The 19087-nt window shown below is 47.7% G+C and overlaps 1 protein-coding gene across 1 annotated transcript; it reads right to left on the reverse strand.

The window, feature by feature from the left end:
- Positions 1–16196: 16196 nt before the first annotated feature.
- kbtbd12 (kelch repeat and BTB (POZ) domain containing 12) lies at positions 16197–18972 on the reverse strand (the record flags this gene model as incomplete). Its single annotated transcript, XM_084440734.1, has 5 exons — positions 16197–16366; positions 16465–16662; positions 16842–16992; positions 17283–17553; positions 17900–18972. The coding sequence occupies 5 exons, from the start codon at positions 18970–18972 to the stop codon at positions 16197–16199; spliced, it is 1863 nt and encodes a 620-aa protein (XP_084296860.1).
- Positions 18973–19087: the final 115 nt, after the last annotated feature.

A 19087-nucleotide genomic window follows, 5' to 3' on the forward strand; every position in this document is an offset into this window, starting at 1 on the left:
AAGGTGGTTGAGGTCAACACTCCCACCAAAGTGAAGGCCGCCAGCCTCCCCAAGGTGGTTGAAGCTCCCACCCCCATCAGAGTGGTTCAACCCGCCACCATCATCAAAGTGGCCGAAGCTCCCACCCCCATCAAAGTGGTTCAACCCACCACCATCATCAAAGTGGCTGAAGCTCCCACCCCCATCAAAGTGGTTCAACCCGCTACCATCATCAAAGTGGCCGAAGCTCCCACTCCCATCAAAGTGGTTCAACCCGCCACCATCATCAAAGTGGCCGAAGCTCCCACCCCCATCAAAGTGGTTCAACCCGCCACCATCATCAAAGTGGCCGAAGCTCCCACTCCCATCAAAGTGGTTCAACCCGCCACCATCATCAAAGTGGCTGAAGCTCCCACCCCCATTAAAGTGGTTCAACCCGCCACCCCCATCAAAGTGGTTCAACCCGCCACCCCCATCAAAGTGGTTGAAGCTCCCACCATCATCAACATGGTTGAAGCTCCCATCCCCATCAAAGTGGTTGAAGCCACCACCCCCTCCCACGTGAATGGTACGTTCCATGCCTTCCTCCCTGTCTTTATTGTCAACTCTGTTGTCTCCTTGTCCAACGTCTGACTAGATGTTAAATCATATTTGTTCTAGAGTAATGTATATTGTTCTACCACTCACCTGGTGCGTCAGGTGCGTACGGTTGTTTATTAGTAAACAACTGTCTCTTCCCTTGGTGCCTCACTAGGCTCTCTCCACCTTTGGGACGTCTGCGCTTCCAGCTCCCTGGACAGGTGAACAACAAGTACTTTATTGAAACAGGGTGAAGGCGTGACAGGCAAGGGGGGCATAGTAATTATTCCCGGCGACCTTGATTAAAACCTTGGCTGTGTGTGTGACCCCACAGCGCAATCACGGACCACAGGGGTCGGCTGCCTAGTTTGCACTGGGCGAGTATCAGGGTTCCTGAGGGTCACGTTGGACAGAGAGGCCCCGCCCCCACCGCCACCCTCACACACCAGCAGATGGTCTGCATGGGGTATGCTCTGAGAGAATGGACTGGCTGCACACACACGCTAGACACGCTACACACACCAACACACAACATTGTAGAGTACATTTACACACAAACGAAACACATTGAGTGTGTAACTTTACTGACTCACTGAGTTTGTCCATCCCAGGTTCCCCAACCTTGCGCAGACCTGCTACCTGAATTCCACCCTGCAGAGTCTTCTGAGCCTCCAGAGTTTCTGCAAAGGGCTCCGCAAGCAGCAGAGAGTCTGGAATTCAGTACCGGGAGCCAACCTCTTCAGGTGCTTCACACACACACACACACACACCCACACACACACACACACACACACACACACACACACACACACACACACACACACACACACATTTGTACACAATAGGTACTCACAGAGTGCTGCTCCAAGAAAAATGAAATACATCCACACAGCACACATGGTCCACATACAGCAACAGTAGAATTCCTTTGTGAAAACTCTCTCTCTCTCTCTCTCTCTCTCTCTCTGCAGGTTCTTTCTGGGGATCCAGGTGTCCAAGTTCACCAACGACCGGGGCCTCAAAAAGAGGCTGCTCTGGGCTTTTAAGGACTGTGTGTCAGCTGAGGCAGAAGAGTTCAAGGACAATGGCCAGAAGGTCGGTAACAAGCTTCTTTTTTGGGGGGAGTGACTATTCTTACGGCGTCTTTTTGTATTGATTCAATGTCGTTATGTGCGCCGTAAGAATAGCGGGCATGTCTGTTGTCACGGCCGCCATCTATTAACCATCAATTTCAAGCATTTTAACCATGAAGACATATTTGGGTTAGGGCTAGGGTTGAGGTTGGGGTTAGGGTTGAGGTTGGGGTTAGGGTTAAGGTTGGGGTTAGGGTTAAGGTTGGGGTTAGGGTTGAGGTTGGGGTTAGGGTTAAGGTTGGGGTTAGGGTTAAGGTTGGGGTTAGGGTTGAGGTTGGGGTTAGGGTTAGGGTTGAGGTTGGGGTTAGTGTTAAGGTTGGGGTTAGGGTTGAGGTTTGGGTTAGGGTTAGGGTTAAGGTTGGGGTTAGGGTTGAGGTTTGGGTTAGGGTTAAGGTTGGGGTTAGTGTTGGCGTTTAGGGCAGGGTTAGGGCACCGTAAGAATAGACTGTGACTTTTTTTTTAACAGCTTTTAAGGCTTCAGTGAGTGAAACGAAGAACAAAATGCAATAATTTGTTCCACTGTATTTTCTTACCTGGTTTTCCCTAGTATGTTTCATTCATTTATGTGTGTGCGCGTGTTTGTGTGTGTGTGTGTGTGTGTGTGTGTGTGTGTGTGTGTGTGTGTGTTTAGGATGCCCATGAGTTCCTTGGCTGCTTCCTGGACCAGCTGATGTCTCTGGCTCCAGGTCTGAAGGGACAAGCAGTGGCGATGGGCAGGACCTATACCTGCCCTATCCAATCACATTTCACCTTCCAGCTGCAGAGCACAAGGACCTGTAGAAGGTGAGACACACGCACACACTGTGTGTAAACATGCATGCATTGCACACACACACACACACACACACACAAACACACACACAAACACACATTTTTAGCTGGAACAGATCTCAATCATGTGTTTAAGCCTGATTCCTTTTTCTTTGAAGGTGCGGAATGAAGTCCTCAAGACAGCAGAAGAATTCAAACCTGTCCCTGGATTTGATCAGTGGCGATTCTGTAAAGGACAGCTTTCGGAGATATTTCATGGTCAGTGTCACACTCTGTACTCTATTCACTGTTGTTGTATTTACTGATTAGGTCTGTATATCTCCCCAGGCGCTCGTACTAACCTTCTCCAACTCCATATGCCACAACTAGCTCTGGTTAGAGTTAGAGTGAATGGATCAGTTAGTAGTTGATAGTTTATTTTTAGACATTTTTAATTCATTTATTGATTTATTGGGGGGTGGGCGGGGCTCAAAAGTGTTCCAGTGTCATGTACTTCCTGTAAACGATATCGGAGATGACCGCTGTTTCCTCTGTGCTGTAGGAGACGGAGCTGGACTACAGATGTGACTGTGGGGGTTCCAGCTCAGGCCTGCGCTGGTCTCTACTGACCATGCCTCGGTGAGAGAGCTGACCCTTGACCTCTGTGGGCTCGTCTGTGCATGCATATAGACATATAAGACTTCCTCTATTGTCCAAACGCTTGCCAGTGATAATTATACAGCATTGAAATGCAACACCAAAGACTAAAATGACATCTTATATTTTACTACAGGCTACAGTTACATCTCTTCATATCAGAATTTGTTTATTGCCATGCAGTTTTCAACGTACTAGGAATTTGCTTTCATATATGTTCTTGTTCTTATAGAATATAATAATATAGTTATTATTGGCTACATTAGTATATCTACAGCTACAACATTACCTTCCTCTACAACTCTCTCTGGATTCTTTCTTTTTTTTTCTCAGGGTGTTGGTCCTCCATCTGAAGAGGTTCAGAAAGACGTCCGATTTCACTCTGGAGAAGACAGAGGATCCGGTCCACCTGTCCAGAGAGCTGGTGGTGAGCTCTGGACCATCTGGGGAATCCGCAGTCCTTCTCCATGACAACAGGACCCAAACACCGGACCTCAACCAGAACCGAGGGAACCACATCCAGAACCAGAACCCCCCACGAGCCACAGGTAACATCCCAGTAAAGGGTTCTGATTCTGCGACCGTTACAGCTCACACAGAACGGACCAGGTGTAGAATACACTCTATTAAGCCGGGCTCAGACTACAGGATTTTTGGGCCGATTTATCCCTGATTCACCCCTCCCGACAATCGGAGAAGAAATCTGGTCTGGAACGTTGGTCGGGGGCCGATGATCGGCCCAGATGATCTTGTAATGTGAGGGGGTTTACAGATCCAATCTTTTACCTCCCGATCGGCTCACAGACCCATCGGGGCGGCCCCGATAATATCAAACATGTTTGATATTTAAGATTATTACGTCCCGACTTTTACAAGCGAGACAGCGAGACCAGTGGTTCGTTGCTCCCTCGGGCACGATAAGATCCTGTAGTGTGTGCTGAGCCGTTATTTTCAAATCTTGCCGTGTGTGCTTGTTTGAGATGCGCAAGAAGAATATCTGTTAAAATACTCCTTATGTGCGTGATGTAACCCGATTTCGAAATCGGTTAGGATTGTAAATATCCTGTAGTGTGAGCCCAGCATTAGTCGGAGCTGGAGAACAAGCATAGAGATCAGACTGGTCTTTTCTTGCCCTGTCCTTTGCCGATCCAGTCCTTCTGAGCACAAAGAAGAGCGAGCCAGAGAAAGAGGGGAGCGACTATGTGGTGAGGAGGACAGAGACAGATACTCTAGACTCAGAGAGACACAATCAAACACTCAAAGAGAAGGTAGCAGCCGACTGTATGGTTGAGAATAACACATGAGAACATCAGGCATGATCATGTTGATTCTGTGTGTATTGTATAATGCTGGTATGTGTGTGTTAGTAATTACTAGCTTGTATTTCTCTCGTGTCAGGGAGGGTTCAGATACTGTCTTGTCAGCGTTTTGAGCCACATAGGCTCGTCTACCACATCAGGTGAGGCCTAGTTTGGACTGGATAAGACATGAAATGGCCCCTGTCTCATAGTTGAGGCACGCACACATCCTCAACACACACACACACACACACACACACACACACACACACACACACACACACACACACACACTTACTGTAGACCTGGCTGAGAATAAAACAACAGAACTACTGACCTGTGAACTCAGATACATACAATCCATGAACATAATATTATTATACTAACCTCAAAGCTTTACTGGTAAGAATAAAACACAGACAAAGAAGAAAATAACTCACAGTTGAAAGCAATTAATTGAAGGTGAGTGTCAACACACACACACACACACACACACACACACACACACACGTTATACACATCTGATCACATCAACTGACTGTTTCCCCTCTCCTTGTGGCGTCTGATGTCCGTGTGTTGTGTCCTTGTGTTCTGCGTTACTGGACCAATAACATGTCTTCCCTGTCCTCTCCGTCTTCTCCATGTCCTGTGCTGACTCTGTCCCCTGTGTTCTGGGTTCTTTGTGATCCACCCTCAACTCGTTCTGTCCTGTAGGACATTACATCAGCGATGGCGTCTATGCTGATGGAGGCCCGGGAGACGGGAACGACCGCTGGCTCTCCTACGACGACCTCAACGTTTCGGAAACCACCGGAGCGTCGGTGTGTCGCCTGCGAGAGAAGAGCGCCTACATCCTCTTCTACGAGAGACAGGTGCCCTGTTCTCATTCACAGTTCTACACACAGCATGGAAATCAACAGTCATGTCCTTCAAGTTCAAGTCATCACTTTAGAAGACAGGATATTTGCATACATCAACTACTTAGTAACGTATAAATGTTTTCTCTTGTAGAAGCCGGAGATTTGTCCAGGATCTGGAGGGGGCAGCCTGGGCGCTGGACAGACCAGGGAGCCTCAGGCGGACGGCCAGGGGGCGGAGCCGAGGGCCAGGGGGCGGAGCCTAGGGCCAGAGCCAGTCCGGGGGATCCTGCGCTGTCCGGACCGCGGGACCGCGGTCCGGCCGCTGGAGGTCTGGGAGGAGGTCGGCAGGCCGGGCGCTGGACAGACCAGGGAGCCGAGGGCGGACGGCCAGGGGGCGGAGCCGAGGGCCAGGGGGCGGAGCCGAGGGCCAGAGCCAGTCCGGGGGATCCTGCGCTGTCCGGACCGCGGGACCGCGGTCCGGCCGCTGGAGGTCTGGGAGGAGGTCGGCAGGCCCCGCCGACGGCCCAAAACCAGGCGGCTGAACATGCTGGGACAGCTGGTAGACGGGCAGGGGAACCCAATGGAACCAGAGAACCCTGAGAGAACAGACGCAGCACCGGATGAGGAGACACTGACAGAGGAGACTGCTGCAGCACAGACTCGGGAACCGGACCTCGATTGTGGCTCTGGGCTCCGGGCACTCCAGAGAGGAGTCAACCAGACTGAGGCTAACCAGACTGAGGCTAACCAGACTGAGGCTAACCAGACTGAGGCTAACCAGACTGAGGCTAACCAGACTGAGGCTAACCAGACTGGGGCTAACCAGACTGAGGCTAACCAGACTGAGGCTAACCAGACTGGGTCTAATAAGACTGGGACTTACAGACTGGGGCTAACCAGACTGGGGCTAATGATACTGAGGCTAGCAGGGCTGAAGCTACTGAGAGGGTTAGGAATAGCCGCAGCTAAGAGGACAAGGATTGGGACAAGATCTTGAACAGGGCTGGAGTCGGGGACAGGGTCAGGCTCATCTACAAGGACAGGGGCCGTTCCAGGCTCTGAGGACCCCAGGAACCCAAACACAAAGGCTCTGAGGACCCCAGGAACTCAAACACAAAGGCTCTGAGGACCCCAGGAACTCAAACACAAAGGCCTGCGGGAGCCCAGGAACCCAAACACAAAGGCTCTGAGGAGCCCAGGAACCCAAACACAAAGGCCTGCAGGAGCCCAGGAACAGGAACCTGCCACCACACAGGAACAGGAACCTGCCACCACACAGGAACAGGAACCTGCCACCACACAGGAACAGGAACCTGCCACCACACAGGAACAGGAACCTGCCACCACACAGGAACAGGAACCTGCCACCACACAGGGCTGGAGCAGGGGGACACTAACAAGACGGTTTAGACCCCGCCCGTGGCCTCCACCTCTGCTAATTAGACTGATCGTAGCCACCTGTCTTCCTGTGGTCACATGGCCCTGCTGGGCAGTCAACATGCGTATATCTGACTTGTATTCCTGCTACTCAGTGCCAGTTCAATGATAACGCATTTCAGAGAATGAACAAAGGGTTTAAAAAAGCTAACAAAAAACACTAGACAGGTTTGAGAGAATAAAAGCATCTCCAGGTAGCATACTGACATTTGTTAACATTAAACTGGCACTGAGTAGCAGAAATGCAGGTCAGATATTACAGTGGCCCTAAAGTGTCACAACACAACGCATCAAAAAAAAGTGACAACGCATCAAAAATTGTGACAACGCATCAAAAATTGTGACAACGCATCAAAAATTGTGACAACGCATCAAAAAACGTGACAACGCATTAAAAAAAGTGACAACACATTTAAAAGGTGACAACACAACACAAACCGGCCACAACACAACACAAACCGGCCACAACACAACACAAACCGGCCACAACACAACACAAACCGGCCACAACACAACGGAAGTGAGCCACAACTGGGGGGGCGGAGTCTCGCCATCACGCCACTATCCACGCCACGAACCCCACAACTCGGCCCCTGAGTAGGCTAGCAACACACGGTCTTCCCCGGTGGGTGCAGGAGGGTGGCCCAGAGAGGGCTACACTGTCCGCGACTGACTCTAACCTGAAGGGGCGGAGTCTCGCCATAACGCTACTATCCACACCACAATCCCACAACTTGGCCTTTCCGGAGCCCCCCGCTTACCCCTCTGCCATCAAGCTCTGCATGTGCTGGTATGATGAATTTTGTGAAGTACTCCATGGTGCATGCAGGGATATACTTTGAGTTAAATTTCCATTATGTGACAGTACAATTACTTATAGCCACATCTGTGTTAATATCCAGATTGCCAGAGGATGGTGTATCGGCAGTTGTCCAGCTTGACCAACATGCTCGGTGCGGTCATGCAGAGTCTGAGGGAGCTAGCGCAGAGACTATCCGGGGAGTCTGATGGGGTCGCACGGGGAGCAGTACTGGATGCACTGGACCCTGCAAAAACGGAGGAGGTCTTGGAGGAGCAGCTGAAGGACGAGGAGCATCAAAGGAAGATGGTGAGTAACTTCCGGGCAGAACTTTGTTCCTTATTTTTGCAGGGAAGTGTTAAGGATCTGCCAGATGTGGTCCGGCGGGTGCTGTCAGCCATTTTGTCTACAGCGTCCATGGGAAGAGGGGGAAGAAGCCTCTAAAGAATATGACCCTCTACAATGTCATATTACGTAAGGGATTGTTCATATTTTCGCAAAATAATACATTGTCTTTGCTTCATGCCATGTGCATTGAAACCATTCCCTTTTTGGTTAAAAGGTGCAGTTATGGCCTGTAAGCCAAGCACCACTGTGACGGAGGTGTCTGCCCAGCTGCAGGAGACGCTGAAACATGCCCCTGCTCGACGCAAAAAGGTATGTGATGTCAGGCAGTTCATTTTCTCGTATCCAGTGACATGGCACGCTTCCAATGCGACTTGCGTTTACAGCCATTTCATTATGTCCTTAGGCATCTGCCCCAGCCCAGCTGACCTCCCCAGCCCAGCCCCTGACCGCAGCTCCAGCCCCGACCACAGTGGAGTATTCTGACGTGGATGACCTCTTCTGCCCAGACCCTGGATTCAGATGAGGGTGACCTCCAGCCCAGCCCGTCTCCCTAGACCTCCCTTCCCTGATGGATGGATCAGACCTGCAGTTTTCTGGAAGCTTGTTCAAGGGGAACACTTGGATCCACTGCCTGGGATCTCTGTTCCCTTACGGACTGAATATAAACGATGACTTAAAGTGTTTTCTGTACCTCTTTTCATTGGCTATTTAGATTAAAGTCCAGGTTAACCCAGTTCAAATTTTTGTTATGAGCTTCACACACCACAGGAAAACATGTCATTAACCACCCAGCCAAATCTGAGTGATTAAAAATGTCGCTAAGTATATAAAATAAGGCTTCAAAATCGGTTAAAAATCAGCAGCATTCTCTGGTCTGAGACCGTGGGGGCGTGTCTGCTGAAGGCACCGAAGCCACACCCAATTGCGTGGGGAGGGGGTGTGGAGGGAAGAACCTGTCAAATAGTACCGTTCTCTGGTCTGCATAGTCACACTGGCACGCCGTCTCTTTTGTGGTAGGAAGGCACAGCTTTGTGAAAACAGAGAGGAGTTGAAATTACACTTGTCTAATGAGTCAAACGCACAGATGCTTCCTCCTAACCTACCTCCTGACAAACAACACAGGTAAAACTGTAGCTACTCTATACCAACGCGCCAGTGTTACTGCCCTTAGATGCAAAATACAAAAACAGGCAACGAGGAATGTATGAGTGTCCCTATTTTCTCCCTGCCACCTCCGGACCCATTCCTATCCCTCCCAGGCGATCCTGTCGTCCCTTGGGATCAATGGAAAAAGTTGTTTAAAATGTACCTTTTAGTCACTGGCTTGAACAGCGCTGATAGCGCGAAGAAGCGTACACTACCGGAGTTGATAATCGGGACAGACTCATCCACTCTCGTTGGCAATGTTATGTGTGAGAATAACGAGCACTCGGCTTCAACTTTCCCGCAACATATCGAACAGAACTGGGATGTTCAGCCAGTAGCCGCCGAGCACCGCTTCACTGGGAGAGGGTGCGTCTTTCTCTACCTGGTCTACCTGGTCTACCTGGTCTACCTGGTCTACCTGGTCTACCTGGTCTACCTGGTCTACCTGGTCTACCTGGTCTACCTGGTCTACCTGGTCTACCTGGTCTACCTGGTCTACCTGGTCTACCTACCTAACCATCCCCCTCGCTCCCGCCTCCCGGTCTCCCGCTGGACAAATATACTGTAACCATTACCGGTGAACCCATACGCACATCAGGTGCCACAAATATGGCAGGCAGTTTCTGTATAATTAACGCTTATAGTCATAATATATCATCCGTAACGTTATTTGGTGGGTGGTCGCCTGGTCGGTGCTGCTAGCTATGTTAGCTAGACTAAGGTTATATACACACTCCCATCTGCAAGCTACATAGCTAATGTTAGCTATAATTCCTCCTAAGATTACATATAATTCATCATAGCTGACATTACCACATAAATGTCAAGACACATTTTGTAGATTAACGTAGCAGTGTATTTTCCTATTGCTTACGTTACCTAGCTAACGTTAATAAGCTATAAGCACACAAGGCAGCGGTGTCGGCACCAAAGGTTGATGCGACAGGAGGAGAATGGAGGCCGGGGAGGGAGATGGTTGACAGGAGGAGAATGGAGGCCGGGGAGAGAGATGGTTGACAGGAGGAGAATGGAGGCCGGGGAGGGAGATGGTTGACAGGAGGAGAATGGAGGCCGGGGAGAGAGATGGTTGACAGGAGAATGGAGGCCGGGGAGGGAGATGGTTGACAGGAGGAGAATGGAGGCCGGGGAGAGAGATGGTTGACAGGAGGAGAATGGAGGCCGGGGAGGGAGATGGTTGACAGGAGGAGAATGGAGGCCGGGGAGGGAGATGGTTGACAGGAGGAGAATGGAGGCCGGGGAGGGAGATGGTTGACAGGAGGAGAATGGAGGCCGGGGAGGGAGATGGTTGACAGGAGGAGAATGGAGGCTGGGGAGAGAGATGGTTGACAGGAGGAGAATGGAGGCCGGGGAGGGAGATGGTTGACAGGAGGAGAATGGAGGCCGGGGAGAGAGATGGTTGACAGGAGGAGAATGGAGGCCGGGGAGGGAGATGGTTGACAGGAGGAGAATGGAGGCCGGGGAGGGAGATGGTTGACAGGAGGAGAATGGAGCGTTCATTTATAGCTGGGAGGTGGCAAATTGCGACTTGCTACTAGGAATGATTAAATAAAACACCTCATGAACTCGCACTTCCTCGTCGCAAATTCGGATATGTTTTTCAGCCCCCAGTTGCTCGAATGCACTAGATATAACTAGGTAACTGTGATATAATGGTATATAGATATAACTAGGTAACTGATATAATGGTATGTAGATATAACTAGGTAACTGTGATATAATGGTATATAGATATAACTAGGTAACTGTGATATAATGGTATGTAGATATAACTAGGTAACTGTGATATAATGGTATGTAGATATAACTAGGTAACTGTGATATAATGGTATATAGATATAACTAGGTAACTGTGATATAATGGTATATAGATATAACTAGGTAACTGTGATATAATGGTATATAGATATAACTAGGTAACTGTGATATAATGGTATATATCTGAATGCACACAGGTCGGAAGTAGGTATTTTGCCACTTGCGACTTGCCACCTCCGACCACAAACGAACGCACCAGATGTGATGACGAGTAGAACATGACAGCGAGCGGCTGGCGAGACCGACAGATCACCGACAGCTACCGAGACAGACCGACAGCTACCGAGACAGACCGACAGCTACCGAGACAGACCGACTGCTGCCGAGACAGACCGACAGCTACCGAGACAGACCGACAGCTACCGAGACAGACCGACAGCTACCGAGACAGACCGACAGCTGCCGAGACAGACCGACAGCTACCGAGACAGACCGACAGCTACCGAGACAGACCGACAGCTACCGAGACAGACCGACAGCTACCGAGACAGACCGACAGCTACCGAGACAGACCGACAGCTACCGAGACAGACCGACAGCTACCGAGACAGACCGACAGCTGCCGAGACAGACCGACAGCTGCCGAGTGCCGATATGGCGGGAATGGAAATCCCCTCGTGCCTTCATGACCAGTTCTGTCCTACTCAAGCAAAGCTGCCACACACCTGTGTGCTGTTTTATAGGCAAATAATCAATAATCTACAGAATTACACATGGCTGTCGGATAAACAGCTAGATATATAGCTACCTGCAACAAAACAATCCCAGACGTCGACTTCTTGGCCCTGCCTTGTTTTCCAGAACGGGCATCAAGCATAGTTAGCTTAATTTAGCTGTCCAGCTGCATTGGTGAGTTGTTATATATGGCTAATAACACTTATCCTAGAAATGTAACTAAAGTTATATAACCCCGTGATCAAGTACCTACCCACCTATAGATGCATGTAGTTTGCTAGCATAGCGTGTCAGCCTGCAAGCTAACTTTGCTAATTTAGTCTGAATAATAGCACTAGCTAGCTACCAGTCATTCACGGGTCTAATTGGCTATATAGATACACACTGTAGGGGACAACGCATTTTAATGAAGAGTTGACTTTTGGCCAACTCAGACATAAACTGTGTTTGAAAAAGTTTAATCAATTACAAAAAAGCAAACAGTTTGTGGCCAAAAGTACTGCAACTCCATTCATTAAGATGCGTTGTCCCCCACTTGAAACCCACTTCCGGAACCGTGTATCTATTGGTTGGTCAGCTAGAATTATGTCTTTAGATTGTTGTATGTTGAATTAGGAAACAAAATGTTTTTGCTCTATTCTGACGTTTTCTCAATCATAAGCAGGTGCATCAATGAATCCAAACGTGTGGAACATAAAGGAAATCTTGAGCATCCCAACTGGTTACTGGTAAGCAACCATAACAGCAATGTTACATAGATAAGACCAGCATTACAGCTGTCAAATTGTGTTGGTAGCTGACCCCCCCTCTCTCTCTCTCTTTCCCTCTCTCTCTCCCTCTCTCTCTCTCTTTCTCTCTCCATCCTCTCTCTCTCTCTCTCTCTCTCTCAATTTAGTGGAACCAAGACCCTTAGTAAGAATGGCTCAGTCAGTGACTACTCCAGTTTATCAGACTCACAGCTCCTGTTTGGATCCCAATTCTGGGCTGACAACTCACAGGGCGTATCTCAAGAGATGGGCTATTCTAGAACATCCCAACAAAATTCGCAGGAGGTATCTACACCCTGACAGCCTGATTGCGCTTTACAATAAAAGCTTCGCATTCACCCATTCACACATGTACACAAACGACCCGCCGTATACCTTCTGAACTACAGCCGCCCCATTTCATGCTGGGTTTACCTGCACACTTTTTTCAATCTGATTGAAATCAATCCGATTGAAGATTTTGGTACCACTGTTTACATGGGATGTGATCTGACACGCTGTGGTGAATATCCTTTCTCAAATACATAATGAGCATTGTTGTTGGTTTCCAGGCTAGCGATCCGAAGATCTCGAACTACCACACCAAACCATTCCTGTTCGGAGGAGACTGCAAGAACAAAGGCAAAGTGCAAAATTTCAACAGTGGCGAAGCACTGGGCATTCTGGATAGGTTTGAAGAGGACAAGAAAAAGTCAAAAGAAAAATGTGAAAGGTATCAGGACTGGCAGTGTGTCTTTTACCATAAGCAATCATGAGACATGAGACATGTATCATGTCTCCATGATACAATATTAGTACATTACTTATTCATGTCTTGTTTGTTATCAGTAATATCCTTGCAGCAGAATGTCTTCAGTTTCGGGAAAACCTTGAAAATGTAAGTCATTATGTAGCATAATCCATATACTGTATTATGTCTAAAATATACTTAAGCAATAAACCATGAGAGGCCGTGTGTTATAGTGATTTTATAACAGCTAGAGGGCGTTGTTAGGCGCGAAGCGGAGTGCCTAAAACCCCCCAGCTGTTATAAAATCACTATAACACACAGCCTCTCGTGGTTTATTGCTTTTATACAACGGTTACTACAGCTATTAGTGTAAAATAAACACAGCAATGTAAAATATTAACATTTATTCAAAACGAAGCATCATTCCCTCAACTCCGCCGAGCAAAATAGTTCCCCTAACAAAAGGAACCAGAACTAACCGTTGTATAATTGTAGATAAGATACTGCACGTCTGATATAAATCTAATGCTTTTAGATACGTCTATAATATAAAATGTCTAATGCTTTTTTCATGTTTTTCAGATGAAGCTCTCAATCAGTGGCATTGATAAGAACACTACCATGTGCAAAACCGTTTTATTGGAAGGATTTGACAATCTTTCACAGACATGTACATCTCTTTATCTCTGTAGTCTGCTTAATTATCTATCTATCTATCTATCTATCTATCTATCTATCTATAGTGTAAATGTAGGCAACATTGTTGGTACATTTGTTGTTAGGTAGTCTCAGAACTAAGGCTGCCCACAAGAGACGAAATGCCTATAAAACTAAACTTGTGACATATTTTTGCAGTGCACAAAAATATTTCCAGTCTGCAAGATGGCATTACTCAGCAGATTGAAGCCATGCTAAACAAAGTGAGCTCCCAGAATCTGACCCTGAAAGAGACTGAGGATAGGGTAGTCAAGGTGAGACATCAGAGGGTGAAGTGGAGATATTGTACTACCACACCGCTTAGACCTACTAACTAAGATCTTTTCAGACGTTATCAAGTATAGGCCCTAAGCAGAAGGCAAGTGTCAGGGTTAGACTGGGTCCTACTTGCATAGAGAAGCGTGCATTGTTAGTCTGGCTGACATTTAATCAATCAGTCAATAATCCTGTATGCAGTTCTGTCAGATTCTCTTCCAGCCTCTGGAACTATTGGAGGGCTTTGTTTTGTTTTTTACTTATTTTTTCTTATCTTTTTAATGTGCTGTATTTTACTGTGTTTTTATTGTTATATGAATCCCCCTGCGTCCGAAAAAAAGAATTTAATTGAATTGAAATCTATATTTTACTGTATTTCACAGGCTACCACAGAACTTCACTCCCTCGTGGATAGCTTGCAGCAGAAGCTGGATTCATTGAGGCAAGAGCATGGCAGAGAACAGAGCATGCTGGGAGAGGCCCTGTCCCTTCTAGGCACCTTGATCTCCAAGCACTCAGAGCACGTCCCCATTAGGGTGACGGACAGCATGGTCCAGACATCACCAGGTCTGGGGGAGAGGTCCTTTGAGCCTGACCACAGCAAGCCTGGCTCCAGTGAGCTTGACCTCATCCAGCTTGCAGTTTCACCCAAGAGCCATGGGGGCAGGAGCGCCACTGCTGGCCTCAGATCCACACAGAGAGGCAAGAGGCAGCCTTCCAGGGGCAGAAGGAGAGCATTGCTACCACCACGGAACAGGGACAGGGACAGGGCCTGGGATGAGAACAGCCAACCTCTTACACATCAAATTAAGAAGGAGTTGGTTGGATCACCTCTCAAGGAACAGGATGTCAGTCTCAAACCAGAACCTATGAAACAACACAACAGGAAGACCAGATCTAGCAAAAGCACTGGACACTTCATCAACCCTTTCAGCTTCTGTTCCCAGGATAGTGACAGCTATCTGTGCAAGGGGAATGAGAAGTCTGATTGGGAACAGTTTTCAGCTGAGGTCACAGGGAGATCTACAGGGTTTTTCCAACTGTTTGACACAAGCTGTGATTCTGACTAATGTGGTGCGAGAAGGATGATGAGTGATATCTCATGAAAACCCTATTGAGTTCTATCCATCCCTGGGGTTTTGATTGACTTGAGTAAAATAAATACATCTACAATTGGTTTTAATATGCCAGGAAATAACTGTTCATTTGACCTTTTGTTTATTGAAAACAGTTGACACCAAAATGTTACATCAGACTGAACAGTGTTAAAACTATGATACAAATATTAAAACTTTGATACAAATGTAACCTGCAACCAGATATTTGCTTTTTTCATGCAGCTCATGTATTTTCCTAAATTTAACAGTTTGCTGAGCATACTGTAATAGAAATATATTGATATATGCACAAAAAATTGTCTCAGTCACTCACAGGAGGCAAATGATCTCACTCCCCAGCACCATTTAAAAAAAACAAAAAAACTTTCTGCATAACAGGTTGGGGAGCTTTTTATAGCAGCTCTTCCTCTTTATTCATCCCAGTAACAAGCCCAGCACATACTGTGCCATTGCCCACCCACATGTCAACATGACCCTCTCATGTTTCATCTGTTTTCACTATAATAACTCTATATTAACTTGTAAATGTTACATGATTGCACGTTTAAGTCTGAACAGAAATATCTTTACGTTTGATTAACTTTAGTGGCATAACAAAAATAAAGTCACAGGTGGCAATCTTTGGAACAACAAGCAGTATTGTCTTTAGATGTACACATTTGTGCTCTATTTTAAAAATTCATCCCAGAATGTAGGCCTACTTGAACAATAAAATAACCTTCATAGTTGTATATTTCATATTTGTATCAGGACATCTACATCACACAAATGTTACTAATATACAGTACTGTAGATATACAGTACATTTGGATAGAAAAAATGCTACACTAGTATTTACAAGCTATTCTAACATTAAACAGTTATTGTAAAATATACGTTTTACATTAAAATGTGCAAGTAATCATAAGGTACACACGCGCAAAGTGTTTTTGTGCATTGCCCCATTAGTTTCAAGGCTTCCAACACTATCTGCCAGTTAGCGAACCACAACCGGCACTACTAGCAGTACTATGTTGACTCCTGACCGAGCGACAAGTGCTTACTCAAATTCTACCTCCAAATTCAGTCCAAACCTTTCCCCCAATATCCTCTGATCTGATTGGACCGAGGTGTCACTCTGTCATCAGGTCAGCAGGTGGGGACATCAGTCCTCGAGGGTTAAGGTTAGCCACCAAGCAGACATCATAGTCGTCATGCATTAGAACATGGCGTCGCACCACGGTCCACCGGTTCTCCCATGGGTCCAGCTCCAGGATGTCCTTTGTTATGTTTTCATGACGGTCTGAGGGAAATGACAGTTGGGTAATCAATATATTATATATAGTTTATGGCTGACCAAAATATTTTCAGAATGATTTAATAGATGTTGTATGTAGCTACCTGCCCCCTTGTGGTATCCACACACATAAAGCTTTCCCCCCACCACGCCAGCATTTGAGCCATTGGTACGCAGGGAAAGTTGAGGCGAAGGCAAAGTTTGTCCATCTCTCCAGAAGTCTCCATCAGGGTTGTAGATCTCCACAGCATCTAGACAGCGACGTGATTGGCCACGATCCACACCCTCACAGCCAATCCCCCCTGTCAAGAGAAAGGCTTGGCTATTAATGAGGATCTCTCCTCACAACAACCCTGCACAGATGAAACACATCTGCATCGGAGTGACATACCTCCATTTCATATAAAACACAGGTGATTAAACAACATAATAATGTATGTGAATGGCTTCTCATCCTTAAGGTGGGTCTGTTAAGTCTCACCTAACACATAGATTTCACCGTTGAGTTCTACGGCACTGCAGCGGTATTTGGAGTACTTCATAGGCTTCAGCTCTGTCCACTTGTTGTTGTGCTGGTCGTACTCCAGGAGGCGGTTGCTCAAGCGGTCAGGCTCATCGTCCATTCGCCAGGACTGTAGGGAGCGTGGCAGTGACATGACAGCGGAGAACAGGTGCAGGGGTCAGGGAGGGGGGATTCACACACTGACACAGATACTACATGTGATCCTCGCTGCTATGGTTTGTTTAAAAAGGTTAGTCAACAAACAGACTTTTAATAGCAACTGCAGAATTATGCATGCTACGTATATTCATTCTAATGTACAACATTGAAAACAATCCACTTCTAGAGGCATTTTCCTTATCCACCATAACAGCACTTATGTCCTCTAACTAACGTCCTCATTATTGTGTACAATATTACCTGTGGGGTTCGACCACCTAGCACGTAGAGGCGGTCTTTCAGTCTGACCACACTGTGATAGGCCAACGCCAGAGGCAACGGGGCAGCACTTCGCCAGGGTCCACCCTGCAAGGACCAGCGCTCCACACAGTTAGTGATGAGGTACTGGTTCTTCAGCTTCATCTGGCCTCCCAGCAGGTAGAGATTGTCACCCAGTGACCCCAGAGCGTAGGAATCCCGGTACTCGGCTGAGCTTAGATGCTCCCAGCTACCTTGAGCCTCCATCATATACCTGAGGAGAGAAACCAGGGGATTCCACCTTTGTTCAACTACAATACTGCCAAAGTAATTGAAAATTAAATTGAAAATTAAATTTAATCAAAGTAAATATTACCGTATACAGTAAAAGTGCATATACTGCAGGCGATTCCCCCAATAATCTTAGCAAGACACAACACACAGGGGTAATACATACATACATACATACATACATACATACATACATACATACATACATACATACATACATGCTACTACTGTAATAATAATACATACTACTACTACTCACATTGTCATTTACTATACGTATATAAGATAAAACAATCACTATAAAACAACATACATTTTCAGCATCCTACCTGAAAACCTCCACATTCCTGTCTTTCTGCCTGGCCAATTTACGCACACCTGCCTCCCCAGCCACTACGATGTCATTTCCCTCGGTGACGACACCTGCGCACACGTAGCCCAGAGCGTCCCCGTAGCGAGGGGATGTGATGTAGTGTGTCCGGCCTGTGGAGGGGGCATAGCAGAAGCTACGATCAGCGTAGCTGCCGTATCGAGACCTGATCCCTCCTCCGTCGTTGCCGATACAGAGCAGCAGGTCGGTGCTCTCCATGCCGTAGCGGAGCTTCAGACGGCGCGGGGCGGCCGACGGGTGCATCCCCGTGATCTCCAGAGCCTCCTCGAACATCTCCAGGCACTCCGCATCAGCCAACAAGGACACGTTCCTCTTCATCGCCTCCCTCAGGTAGTCAGGGCTCACTAGAGGCAGCCGGACCTTCCTCAGGAGCTCCGGGAGGTGACGGCTCCGTCCGTCCCCCTCACCGGGGAAGCCGTGGTGAACCCAGCGCAGGACCACATCCAGGATGGTCTCCTCACGGGAAACGTTGAGGTCATCGGAGCTCAGCAGCTTCCCCAGCTGGTGGGCTTCCAGGTCCAGCACCTCCTCACTCTGGCACACCTGCACAAAGTGCTTCCGGAGGTAATACTGGGCGTGGTCAGCCAGCTCCTCCGCACCGAGGTCACGGGCATAGTAGTACACTCCCAGGCAGTTGGAGGCATCCATGTTCTCTTTCATATGAAGCTGACAGCGGGCAAAGACATCATCCATTTGCAGGAGAAAGGCAGCAATGGAGACCCCCTGTACGTTGGCATTGGAGAGTGGCAGATCCGAGCAATACATGTAGTTCAGGAGAAGGGCCAGGCTCTCGGCGGGAGTGTCACGCAGAAATACCTCCCTGTTGTTGCACTCACGTAACCCACAGGTGAACATGACACGGAAGTAGGGGCTGAAAGCGGACAGTACAAGCCGGTGGCAGGGGAAGCTGATGCCCTCAGCAACCAACACCACATCTGTCATCTTCTCCGTCTCCCTCATCTTTCTCAGCTGATCCAGCAGCACAAGGCCATGTTTGGCTCTGAGATCCATTTGGCACAATATTCGGCAGCGATATTATTTCATAAACGTAGACTAGTAAGTGTATTCAAAGAGTGGCGAAGTGGCTCTGTGCAAGGATATATGTAAACAAGGGTTTTTGATTTCT

The sequence above is a fragment of the Borostomias antarcticus genome (genome assembly GCF_949987555.1).
Source record: "Borostomias antarcticus genome assembly, chromosome: 7".
Lineage (NCBI taxonomy): Eukaryota > Metazoa > Chordata > Actinopteri > Stomiiformes > Stomiidae > Borostomias > Borostomias antarcticus.